Source organism: Podarcis gaigeae (genome assembly GCF_964106915.1).
Source record: "Podarcis gaigeae genome assembly, chromosome: 4".
NCBI lineage: Eukaryota > Metazoa > Chordata > Lepidosauria > Squamata > Lacertidae > Podarcis > Podarcis gaigeae.
Window position 1 is genome coordinate 79,191,487 of NC_139677.1, and position 13,078 is coordinate 79,204,564.

At 38.5% G+C, this 13,078-nt stretch overlaps 1 protein-coding gene across 5 annotated transcripts in view; it reads right to left on the reverse strand.

The window, feature by feature from the left end:
• NBEA (neurobeachin) overlaps nt 1-13,078 on the reverse strand; it is a 344,666-nt gene that overhangs the window by 66,422 nt on the left and 265,166 nt on the right. For all 5 annotated transcript variants that reach the window (XM_083735945.1, XM_083735946.1, XM_083735943.1 and 2 more), the window contains one exon: nt 9,595-9,707. In XM_083735945.1, the coding sequence (XP_083592071.1) occupies nt 9,595-9,707 (113 nt within the window). The remainder of the gene's footprint in view (nt 1-9,594; nt 9,708-13,078) is intronic.

Sequence of the window (13,078 nt, forward strand, 5' to 3'; positions counted from 1 at the left end):
TTGGCGTTGCTAAACATTTTGATTGTTTAATACTTTGCTTTGTCAAGGGTATGCTAACAGCTTTCTCATGTGTGTAAAATATTTTAGTAATCCCTCAGGATCTAGCTTATCTGATGCAGATTGCACTGCAAGACCTCACAAAACATTCATGAAAGGAAAGCATGACCCATTTCTTAATCTTTTCCAGGCATCTTCCCAACTACTGGAACAACAATAAAATAAATATTTACATTTTTTATTTTACTCAGGTTTCATAGGCTACTCAACCTTTTCGGTCTTTTATAGTTCAGTATGGGGTACGATAAAGGCAGGCCAGAATTAGTTGGGTTGTTTGCACAAGATACCTTCAATGAAAATATTTGCTTAAATAATTATTTAGTGTAGAAATAATAAATTGGCCTTCCTATTGATATGACAAGGTGCAAGATAGGTATGAAATGGTGTGGTAAGATTTTGCAGTTTTCGCTATAGCTGCCAGAACAGCTGCTGAATTTGGAATATGGCTTGAAAGAACAAACTAACATTTTATTTAAATATGTTTGTGATTAGTCTTAACAGGAAAGGAATGCTGTCTAGTGATCACAGCAGGGATCGAAATCATGAGAGGAGAGGTTCACTCCTGGCTTTGATGGCACGTAGCCTTGCACACAAAAAATACTAGCATGTTTCCCTCTGTTTCATGACCTCTACAAAAAAGATACAAGTTCTGGGTATGAACTTGTTTTCACTGCTGCTTTTAACTGCTGCCTTTTATTGTGATAGGCCTTAGTCCAGTGTTTCCCAAAGTACTTCCCCCATGGACCACTTGAAAATTGCCAAGGATCTTGGCAGGCCACTTCTTCTGCATACTGTAGCAATTGTAATGTGCTATGCTAGATGCTGTATAATTTTATTCTATTTTATTTGGCTTCTTGTATTTATTTTATATTGTGTTCTGTTGCATTCCATAGAATTCACAACGTAATACAATGAAATATAATGTGAGAAATAAAGGAAGCAATAAAAATACAATTTTAAAAAATCATTATGACTATTCAATGCGATGGATGTGCCGCTCCCCAACTTCAGCCTCTAATCTACAGACCACCTAAATGAAGCTTGTGGACCACTGGTGGTCCACAGACCACAGTCTGGGAACCCTGCTTTGGTTGGTTTTATTGTACTGGGAAATTGCCCTGAGATACATTTTGACTAGAAAGCGGAAGAGGCATGTTCTAAATAAATAAAATTAAAATGAACACATAAAGTATACTTATAGACAAGTATTGTGAAATCTAATGTCAAGTCAGAAATGTAGGGAATGAGGCCCAATACCCTCACTGAAGTACTTCAAAGATGGATGTTAGATTTATAACTACTGTGGATTGCTATTTATTATTAATTATTAATTATTATCATTATTAAATTTATTACCTGCCCTTCACCAGCAGGTGCCAGGGCACATTACAACACTAACTAACTAACTAACTAACTAACTGGAATAGGAATAGAGTGGTTGTCCCTTGTCCCCACTGTTGTTTATTATGACATTGGAAATATTGCTTCAGAATATGAGAAACAGGGAAATCAAAGGTATTGGGGCGGGACGTAGCGTCTATAAATTAAGGGCATTTGCTGCTGATGTGCTCTTGATATTAGAACAACCTTTGGAGAGCGTTCCCAAAAGCCTTAGAAGAAATTAAAAGGTTTGGAGAAGTGACGGGTTTCAAAATACATTCACATTAAACCAAAATGTTGATTAAAAACATGGATGAGCAGCGGAAATATTTTTTAGAAAGGATGTCTGGTTTAAAAATAGGCAAAAAGGTTAAGTATTTGGGAATTTGACTGACAGTAAGAAATCTTAACCTGTTTGAAAATAATTATATTAAATTGTGGAAAGAGGTTAAGAAAGAGTTGGAGATATGGGGGAGAATGAAACTCTCCCTGTTAGGTAGAATCTCAGCCATTAAAATGAATTTACTGCCTAGAATACTGTTTTTATTTCAATCAATTCCAACTGTAAACGATTTAAGCTGCTTCAAAGAATGGAAAAATATATTTCTAAATTTATCTGGCAGGGAGGAAAGTCAAGAAATAAATATAAAATTCTGATAGCTACAAAAGAAAGAGGAGCTTTGCTCTGCCAGATTTGCAAATGTATTGTGAGACAGCCTGTTTGTGTTGGTTAAAAGAATGGATTGTATTGGACAATGTAGAAATCTTAGAGGGTCATGACTTTAAATTTGGTTGGCATGCATATCTCTGGTATGGGAAGGCTAAAATCTATAAGTTGTATGAACCACATTATTAGGAAGAATTTGAAGAGAGTTTGGGAGAAATATATAAAAATTTGCTGGAAATAAAAACACCTTTATAGCTATCTCCCAGTGAAACAATTACAATTAAGAGAGATAATATGGACAGACAATGGGTGACTTACAGGGAATTGCTGAATTTTACAGGCGGGGGGGGGGGGGGACCCAGTCTGAAATCAATGGAAAGCTTAAGAAGTCAAGTTACTGACTGTTTGCAATATCACCAGTTACACGACATATTAGATAGAAAGAATGGATTTCTGGACCAAAGCTCACAATCTGAAAAAGAACTCTTACAAAATAAGGATAAACTTTTGCCTAAAAGGTATTATTTTATACTAGAATGGGAAACAAAGGACGAGCTTGTTAAGTAATCTTATGGGGTCATTCAAAGGTATTCAAATAAGCGTAGGATCTCCCAATTTAGTTGCTCACATTTCCCCTTAGTAGAGAATGCACAAAGAGGCTTACCCCTGAGCAATGTCTAAAGAGGACCACAGTATGATTTGTTTATTCTATAGAAGCAATTCTTATGACTCTTCTTCATTAAGGAGAGGTTCAATTTTTATTATTATCTAGAACTGTGATTTGCTATTACTTATTGTGATAACAATATAATGGTGAGACCGTTCAGATGTTCTCCATGTCTAGAAGCTATGCATGGATAACGGGACAGTGTGACTGTCTTGCTAGCCCCACCTGGCACTGGCCCTGCCCTCTGGATATCCATGAATAGGCATCCTAAGAATCAGGAAACTGCATATGCTCGGCCAATTAAAAATGGCTGCTAACACTGGAGAAGTTGATGCTTCCCCTCCCCACAATGTTCCCAGAAGAATGTAACACCATGACATAATATGCTTCTGCAGTGGCACTATGGGTTTGCATGCCTCTAGAGAACCCAGGAAGTGCCAAATCTGTTTTAAAATATGCTTTATAAGCTGAGGGAACGAGAAGGGGAGAGGGGAACCTCTGTCATTGGCTTTGTAAGTCTCCTCCACAAGGTTTAAAGACACTGTCCACTGAAAATGTAGTGTTTCCTTCCGCCCCCTAAAAATGTGCCTAGAAATATTCATTCAGGACCTGATTATTCACCGTAGGCAAAGTGTTTCTAAAACATAATGCTATTAGACTAAGAGAGTGTTACTTCTTACAAATTATAGGTTCCAGGCATTGTGGAGTCATTTTGTAATTTATGTACCATACTGCAATTAACAATGATTGCTGAAACTAGAGCTGTCAGCTGCTCTCCCCCCCCACAAAAAATCTTCCTACTGATATGACACCAGACGATTACTGTTATTTACTTCCTGAAATTCCATTTGCCCAGACTCTTTAGTCTTCTGCAGAGAAATACAGAAAATACTGCATAGATGTACTTTTTTACCATTTCGTTGGCCAATTTATTGTAGGATCGGTTGATCCCACTGCGTGGTTCCTCAAAGTCAGCATTCTGCTACCAACAGGGGCAAGTGGATGCCTAAAGGCACTCATTGGGAAGGGAAGGCCTTCATAGAATCTTATAGAGTTGGAAGGAACCTAAGGGTCATCTAGTCCAATCCCCTGCAACATCTTGTATTTAGAGAAATACTGCTGCTGTACACCTATAATTTCCTTTCGTAGAGGTCAGTTAGCATCTTTGGGGACTGCCACTTGCTTGATTACTTTCAGAATGGAATCTCATGCAAACAGGGTAGCAGGAGATTTCCTCACTTTAGAATCAGCAATTTAACATTTTCACATCTAGCTCATATCTTTTGTCACTGAAATACTGTCCAAAGCAATCACCACTAGATAGATGATAGATAGATAGATAGATGATGATAGATAGATAGATAGATAGATAGATAGATAGATAGATAGATAGATAGATGATAGAGTGGTACCTCGGGTTACATACGCTTCAGGTTACATATGCTTCAGGTTACATACGCTTCAGGTTACAGACTCTGCTAACCCAGAAATAGTACCTCGAGTTAAGAACTTTGCTTCAGGATGAGAACAGAAATCGTGCTCCGGCGGCGCGGCAGCAGGAGAAAGCCCCATTAGCTAAAGTGGTGCTTCAGGTTAAGAACAGTTTCAGGTTAAGAACGGACCTCCAGAACGAATTAAGTATTTAACCCGAGGTACCAGTGTGTGTGTGTGTGTATGGAGCTTAGACAGAATTTCTGCTTAGTTCCCAATTAAGAACAAAAGCTCATTTAAAATAAAAGGCTTCAGCATCGCTGCAGTCAGTCTGTTGCCTGATCAGAAACATTTGCTTATATTAAGAACTGCTTGCTTGGAAAAACTCACACTTCCATGCATTCAGCTGTGTTATTACATTTATAAACCTTAAGGCGGTATCACTTCCTTCTCTTTAAAGCAGCACAGTAATTTAAGAAAGTGGTTATGCTTATCTTCTGCCAGTCAAGCACTTTGTGCATTAACAAAATATAATTTTTCCCTGCGGCAGATGGGCGTGTGTGATGTACTTCACATATGTCAATATTAGTAGTCCTCCCCAGTAGGTGATGGAGCTACTTTATTTTGCAGGATGCATGACTGGAAGTAAAAGGGGGGAAAAGCCCATTTACACTTTAATGAGTAGCGACAATGCAGCATGTCAAAGTCATGTACTCATTGCACTTTAGGAATCAGCATTATACAATTTTGCACAGGAAAACCACATTAAAGTACCACTCTTAAAGGAAATCTAGCATACCATAAAGGTTGCAAAAATACTCCTTGTATGAATGCCTAGTGGCATTTTGTACAGGAAGGTCCAATCAAGGTGAAAAGAAGCAGATCACCTGATGGTCTGTTAGTGCAGAGATAATATATGTATCTATGACAGTCTCTTTCATTAGCTTTTCAACTTGTCAAACAATAAATGCAACCTTTGACCTCGTGTATGTCTTGAATAAAGCTTGAGAAGTCTGAAATATCTCACTGGTAGAACACCTTGATCAATATTTTGGCTAACTTTTTTAACTTTCAATTAAAATACATAATTAAATATGAAGGAAGGAACTATGACAAATGCTGCATTGTAAAGAAAATACAGTGCAGTAATTGTTGCTAAAACACTTTGGTTAAAGTGGGCAATTGGATATATTGAACAAAAAACAGAAGCCACATTTTATAGCTGTCAATTTTGGGCTTTTCTTTACAGCAACAGTGAAATGCCTTGTATATTGTCCTGATTTCTAGGTCCTTAATGTTCCAAAGCACTATTCCCGGGGCTGTTTTGACTAATTATAGAAATAATTACCTACTTTGAAAGTACATTTATAGGTCACTTCCTAGAAAAAAAAAGAGGGAAGGAAATTCCTTATTTTAGGGCAAAAGTGCACAAAAAAGAATACGTGCGCGCATGTCTGTGTATTCTAAACCTTTTCTTTTAAGCATTTCTAAACCACTTAATAGATAAAAATCCTAGCATCGTAAAGAAATACAATAAATAAAACCCAGTAAAACAGTGTTATAAAAACAGATAAAAAGAGGAATTCAGTAATAACAAGTCCAATCTTAAATTGACAAGCCAGATGACTGGATATTTGTTGGATTTTAACGAATTACTCCTTCAAACTAAACTTCAAAAATTGCCAAGAACTGTGAAAGCATTTAGCAGTCGCCTTATTCACTGCTGTGCTTTTTAACCCAAACAGAGTAGTAAAAATGCAAATTCCTCTTTATACAAAACTAGAATCCCTTACACTTAAGAGAACATAACTAAACATCTCTGTTCAGTTCAATGGAGCTTTACTCCCAGATAAGTGCATATAGGATTGCAGCCTATTTTGAAGTGTCTGTTTTAAAATATGATTTAAATTAAGCTGCAGCCAGTTAACAAATAATTGCCAATTAATTCAGTACTAGCAATAGTCTATTGAAGTTATTAGTCTAGATCCAAAGAACTGGATCCCAAGGGTACTTTAAACTTCCAGTCCTCCATGCTACATTGTCACCAACTGAAACGTTCCGAGGCGGGGGAGGGGTGGTCCACCCCGGGTGCCATTCCAAAAGAGGGGTGACAAAAATGCTGACCCCTGATCGGCAGCACCTCCCGGGGTGCATGCCACACCCCCTGTGGACGGTGCACCACGCCCTCTGGGATGCACACCATGCCCCCTTGGACGCATGCCGGTTGCTCCAACTCTGTCACCAACAGGGATCCCCTCCCCCCGCGCCCAAGGCTCTTGGCCCTGTAGGAGTAGGAGGGATTTCCATTCCAATTTTGGTGGGGGACTGAAGCCTTTTCCATTCTTGCAGTGAGCATCTGGCTCCCTAAACACTGCTACGCATACATCTATTTTGGATCCAACTTGACCTTGAGATTGGGTGTGGTGTGGTAAGTAAAATTCCAATGGTGCACCCAGCCACAAGTAATTCTCTGGAAGATGACCAATAATATGATAATAACTTCTGCATTCGTATAGTATTGTTTAATTGTTTAACAACACATAGCATCACATCGTAAACTAGGCCAAAATCATTATACGCATATAGGGATTGAGGACTAAAGCAAATGAGCACATGGCTAAAATGAGGTTTGAATTGGGGATTTTCTGGTGCACAACTCATATTTGTAGCCATACACTTTCACCAGCTCCATTTTAAACGTAATGTAAGAGTTGCAATCAGGGGACGCAGGTGGCGCTGTGGGTTAAAGCCTCAGCGCCTAGGACTTGCCGATCGAAAGGTCGGCGGTTCGAATCCCTGCGGCGGGGTGCGCTCCCGCTGCTCGGTCCCAGCGCCTGCCAACCTAGCAGTTCGAAAGCTCCTCCGGGTGCAAGTAGATAAATAGGGACCGCTTACCAGCGGGAAGGTAAACGGCGTTTCCGTGTGCAGCTCTGGCTCGCCAGAGCAGCGATGTCACGCTGGCTACGTGACCCGGAAGTGTCTCCGGACAGCGCTGGCCCCTGGCCTCTTAAGTGAGATGGGCGCACAACCCCAGAGTCTGTCAAGACTGGCCCGTACGGGCAGGGGTACCTTTACCTTTACCTTTAAGAGTTGCAATGCATTTCGACATGCTTTAATCCTATTGAAATTCATGAGCATAAATGGACTTTGATTATGTCTGCAGTATTTTAAGAATGGTTATCACTAGAACAGAAACATTCATAGTTCTAAACAGCAAAGACAACTACATCTCTTGGCACTTTTACATGTGTTTCTCCTTGCATGTGCTCCGTGCCATGTAATGGCATTTACACATCTCTGATAGGTGCATATTTGCGGCAGTTTCTTCCAGCCAGCAGTTTGTAAGACAGGACTTTAGCAGCAGCAGCTGGGTATCTTTAAAATTGGCTGAAGCTGATGTCATCAGTACTAGTATCATGACATAGTATCACACTTGAGATATTTTAAAAGAATCAGCCTGTTCTATTGCAGTGAGAGGAGTTTATCTTGATAGAGATATACGTATGTATGTAAATTAAGGTTACCAGATGTCCCCGTTTCCTGGGGACAGTCCCCAGATTTACAAATCAGTCCCTGAAAAAATCCATCCCCACCAACTGAAGTTGAAAAGTGTCCCCGGATTCATTGAAAAAATCTGGTAATCTTAATGTAAATGTATATGGGTGTGGGGCTTTTTTGTTTGTGTGATACACACAAACACACATATACACACTCTCTCTCTCTCTCTCTTTCTGCCATAAATTCTAACCTAAGATCACAGTGCAAATGAAACAATACAAATACCATTCATTGTATTATCCTTATATACGATATAAAGATATCGTATATCGTATATAAGGATAATAAATGAATAGTACAATCCTATAAATATTTCAGAAAATAAATATTTTCTGAAACTTTTTAAAAACATAAATTGAGCAGGCTTGTTGGATCTTGCTGGTGAGAGAATACTGTAGCACAGAGTGATCCTCAAAAAGCCCTGTTCCTGGTACACTACAATCCCATAGCAGATGGTGATTTTTAACACCATAACGAAATTAAGTCTCAGATGGGGAAAATATATTAAACTTCATTCAAAAATTATTAAAACAATAGGAAACTTTATCTGCCTTCTGTATGATAAACTATTTGGTACAGTAGATGTGCTGCAGATGTAGCAACCATAACTTCATTTACAACATATCTTAGGTTATATTTTCATAAAGGATATTAATTTAAGCAAATCAATGCTTTACATGTACAAGAAGCAACTACCAAAATGCAGAACTGTTTGGGACCTTTCAGTGAACTCAGGTTCTTACAAACAGCAATAACTATTTAGGAAATACAGGGAGTTAAATATTCTGGTGGACCACATTCCTCCAAAGGAACAGCACATTACACTAAGTATTCTTGGACACCTGCATACATGCCAATTCAGTGAGTCAAAGCTGACTCATACATTACCAAACTTTCTATTTCCTCTTACACCTATCCACTTTTACTTGGTTTCCATCCAATTTTCAGGTGTGGCAAGTCTCATTAGCTTATGAAAACTTATGAAACCATAATCAGAAATACAGTTAGGGAACCAAATTAATTTATCTGTTTTTATAAGAATGATTTTATTTCCTCTATCCCTAACAGGTTATGAATTAATTTCTATTTGTTTTTGTGTGGTCTAGGAAAGCACATGAAAAGTGTGCTTCTCTACACAGTTGGGTCTAATAAAAAATTCCTTATGGATCCTTTATAACTTTTTCACATTGAACTTAATGCAACTGTGATAATTCACTTGATAGAAATCTCAGGGTCATAGGTTGAAGCCCTACATTGGGAGAAAGATTCCTGTGTTGTAGGGATTGGCCTAGATGACTTCATGATGCCATCCAACTCTTCAAGTCTATGATTCTTTGAATATTCACACTAAGTGATTACTGCTATGAGCAATTTTGCTTAATGAGAGTGTGTCTTGTGTTGATGACACTGTTGTCGTCATTTAAAAGGTACAAACACCACTTAACACCAATTTCCTTGCCTTGTCTTTGGGAATCTTGCATAGGCCTCCCTAAGTAATTACAAACAGGTGTAATGGGTTTTGGGGCACCATCTTCTTTAAAAACATACATGCTACTTGAAATGATGTGTTGATTTCATTGTGGACCTAAATAATACGAGATCCTGCCACAGATCCTTTTAGGTTGCCATCCATTTGTCTTGGGAGACCATGGAGGAGTGTGCCTTGGGGAGCGAAGTCGAACCGTTGGAAAATTACAGTGTCTGCTGTGGCTGTGGAGACCGATACAGGAGAGGCACGTCCCCTTACATAGTAACAAGTAAGTTATTTTCCTCCAAGAAGGGTGCTTTTTCCTTTCATAAAAATAATTCCGACAAACAAGTAGTTGAAACATACCTTTGAAAGATCTCTGAAGTTTCCTGGCAAGGTTAGATCCAACTCCTCCGATTCATAATTTGTTAATACCCATGGAAATACAGGATATTGGTTTAGATCATTATATGTACGTCCTGAAAATGGTGGAGGGAAACGTGGAAGATATGGAATGGTTATTAAACAGGACAACTGAACAACTGATAAAAAACAGAATACACCAATCAAAGATTTTTCTGAATCTCATTATATCTCATTCTGAATCTCATTCAGAATATCACATTCTGAATTTCACCTATTTTGAGAAAAATAGCTACACAAAACAATGGATCAGTGTGTCTGGCCGCTAACCAGAAGGTTGGTGGTTCAAGTCTACCCAGGGACAGCTGTGGAAAGGGGGTTGGACTAGATGACCCTCAGAATCCCTTCCAACTCTACAATTCCATGATTCTATGAAAATTATAGCATAGGCAGGCTACCATTTACATGTATTTTATTTGCACCCAAGTTCTTTTCATATAGAATAAACATGCATTGGGGATGTAGCATCACAGTGGCACACACAGTATACATGTGTAAACTTTCTCTCCTCAATCAGGAATCCTGACCCTGGGGTACCTGGTTGTGCAAAGAAAGAACCTACACACAAACAAATTACAATCATACCTCGGGTTACAGCCACTTCAGCTTGTGTTTTTTCGGGTTGTGGACCACCAAAACCTGGAAGTACCGGAATGAGTTACTTCCGGGTGTCAGCGGTCGCGTATACGCAGAAGCGTTAAATCGCACTTTGTGCATGTGCAGAAGCGCCTAATCGCAACCCACGCGTGCACAGATGCGGGTTGCGAATGCTGCGGGTTGCGAACGTGCATCCTGCATGGATTACGTTCGCAACCCAAGCGTTCACTGTATATACATGTAAGCTCTGTGCAAAAGATCCAATGGACACGTGGAGATCAGAATGAGGCCACTCCCTCAGCAGCCATTCACTCTACCCTATTTGGTCACTTGCAAAGGACTTGAATGCAAATCTCAGATACAACACCCTAAGACGTGTGAGCATCTCCAAGCTTAAGGAAGCTCACAACCCGTTTTGCAGCCTGTCATGTATATTAGACACACGCGCATCCTTTTCTCAATCCTAGGGAGGCATAAAATCAGACCTTTTCTTTGCAAGGTAAGCTTAACGAATTGCAGGTTATACAACCTTGCATTCTTTAGCAACACCTCACACATTTAGGCAATGCAAACGTTTTAGCACTCTTGATATGATGTAGTTCAAATGTGCCGGCTGGATCAACCTGCAATAAACTCTGCTATCAGAAGAAAGAGTTGGAGAGCCCATGTTCAGGACCAGCACACAGACAACGGAATCTGCACAGCTTACTCTGTGTGTGCATGTGTTGGGGAAAAGGAACTTGCTTCCCTTACTCTGTGAGACATCAGGCATTGCAGTTGCCTGCTGCACAGCACTAAGCCAACCAGTAGAGGCTTAAAAAGGAATTTGTTTTTCCCCATGCAGTCCTTAGTTGTTTGTTCATAAGACTTTTCATAGATTTATTCCTTATCCAAATAATGAATTGCAGAAATGCAAGCCTCTATTGGTGTATGTTTTACCTCTACTGAAGGAGCAGATTTTCCTTCAACTAGGCTTATAGAGATTAATGTTAAAGGCTGAATATTAAATATTGCAAGCCTATGACACTAATCTACTTGAACAATAAAAACTGAGGCACAGAAAATGAGATCTCAGAAATACTGGAATATGTTTCTTCATTAAAAATAACTTTTTAATTAAACCATCCAATTTAATGTTTTTATATGGCACTTCAGTCTTGAAGGTAAAGTGATGTAGAGACAGCTGACAAAGAAATTATAACTGCAATTCCTTGGTGAAAATGTTAATGACAGCAAAATATTGTTTAATTAGATGATTGCAGCATCTGGATTAACACTCTTTAAAAGCGATGTTCCTGTGCTTGTCTACTTCTTCACACTTTACAGACATTTTGTCATCTCTAGGTCATTAGGAAAGAATTTTTAATGGTTTTTCTAGATGCAAGCAGTTCAAGTTACATCTAATTAGATGACAATAATAAGCCCAACACATGCAGTAGCTAAATATATACATAATTAACCAGTGAGGGCTTGTACATCACAGAGTAAAAAAGTGGAAAATGCTAAATGGAGAGGGAAGAAGTAGGGCTGAATTCGTTACCTGAATATGTCAATTTTCTACTAACATGTTAAAAATACTTTCCATCTGAAATAAAGAGAATATTGCTCACCCTTTGTAGTGTATGGTTTTCAGCTAACTATATGTTGAATATTCATTTTTACTAATTAGAGCTTTAACATTTTATATGTTTTAGTTAAGAAATACTTTCCACTTCTTATAGAATATCATTTACAACCAAGTTTGCATGCTCTTCTTTCTTATCACTATTTTCTGTTTATTCTGTATTATTCTGTAATATGAGGTATATTATTTTTTATTATATCTATATCTATATCATCTATATCTATATCTATATCTGAAGCATGATTAATCTGCTACCTAAAAACAGATGCAAGTATTGCAGTGAGACATAATTCTGGCTGCTAGACTGAACCATCTGACTCTTCCATTTTTTCCAGTGGAAGGATCTTTTATTAATATTATAGTAATTAAAGTGAGAGTGTAGTGCTTGCAGTTCTGTTATTTTTAATTGCTTATTACATATAGCATCTTTCATTTTCTAGTGAGAAAAGTGGTGCTGAATCAGTAAAAGTAGTGATTTCTCCTTCTCCTCTCTATAAATCAGGGGATTCCTGAGAATTGTGCAGAGTCAGAATTTTATAAATAATTCTGACTCTGCTCAATTCTCCAAGAATTCCCAGTCAGGAAGTCCTACGTCTACAAAATGAAGACAAAAGCCAGGGGCAGGCAGAGTATAAAACTTACACTGACTGATAAGCAGCAGAGTGCCATGTTTACCTTTGGAAAAAGAAAAAGAAACCACACAGCGCTGTAAACATGATGAAATATGTCCAGTGACAAGAGGGGCAGAGAAGAGGTGAAGACCTTGGGAGCAGAACGAAGTAGAGAGAAAGCAACTGGGTATGTTTGTCAAAAGAAGAGCTCTCAGACTCCAGACAACCATTTTGACTGCAAACTACAGATACAGTTATGGAAGCGATGAGATGTTCGCCTTACTTTTAGCAACTTCCTTGCTGGTTTGTTATTATTATTATTTTATTAGTGAATAGATTTTGCAGTTCTTTGATTGATTTAGAGCATTATTTTAAAATGGATGAGATTAGTATATGAGGAACGTCTGCAAATCCATTAAGATTAACTAGAGTGCAATCCTATTCTTATTTATGCAGAAGCAAGCCCACAATGGGGCTTACTCCCAGTTAAATATGTATAGGATTGCAGCCTAAGTCCCTCTAAACTCAGTGGCACTTACTTCTGAGTAGACATATACAGGATTACACTGTAAATCTCCTAAAGCTCTAATCTGTA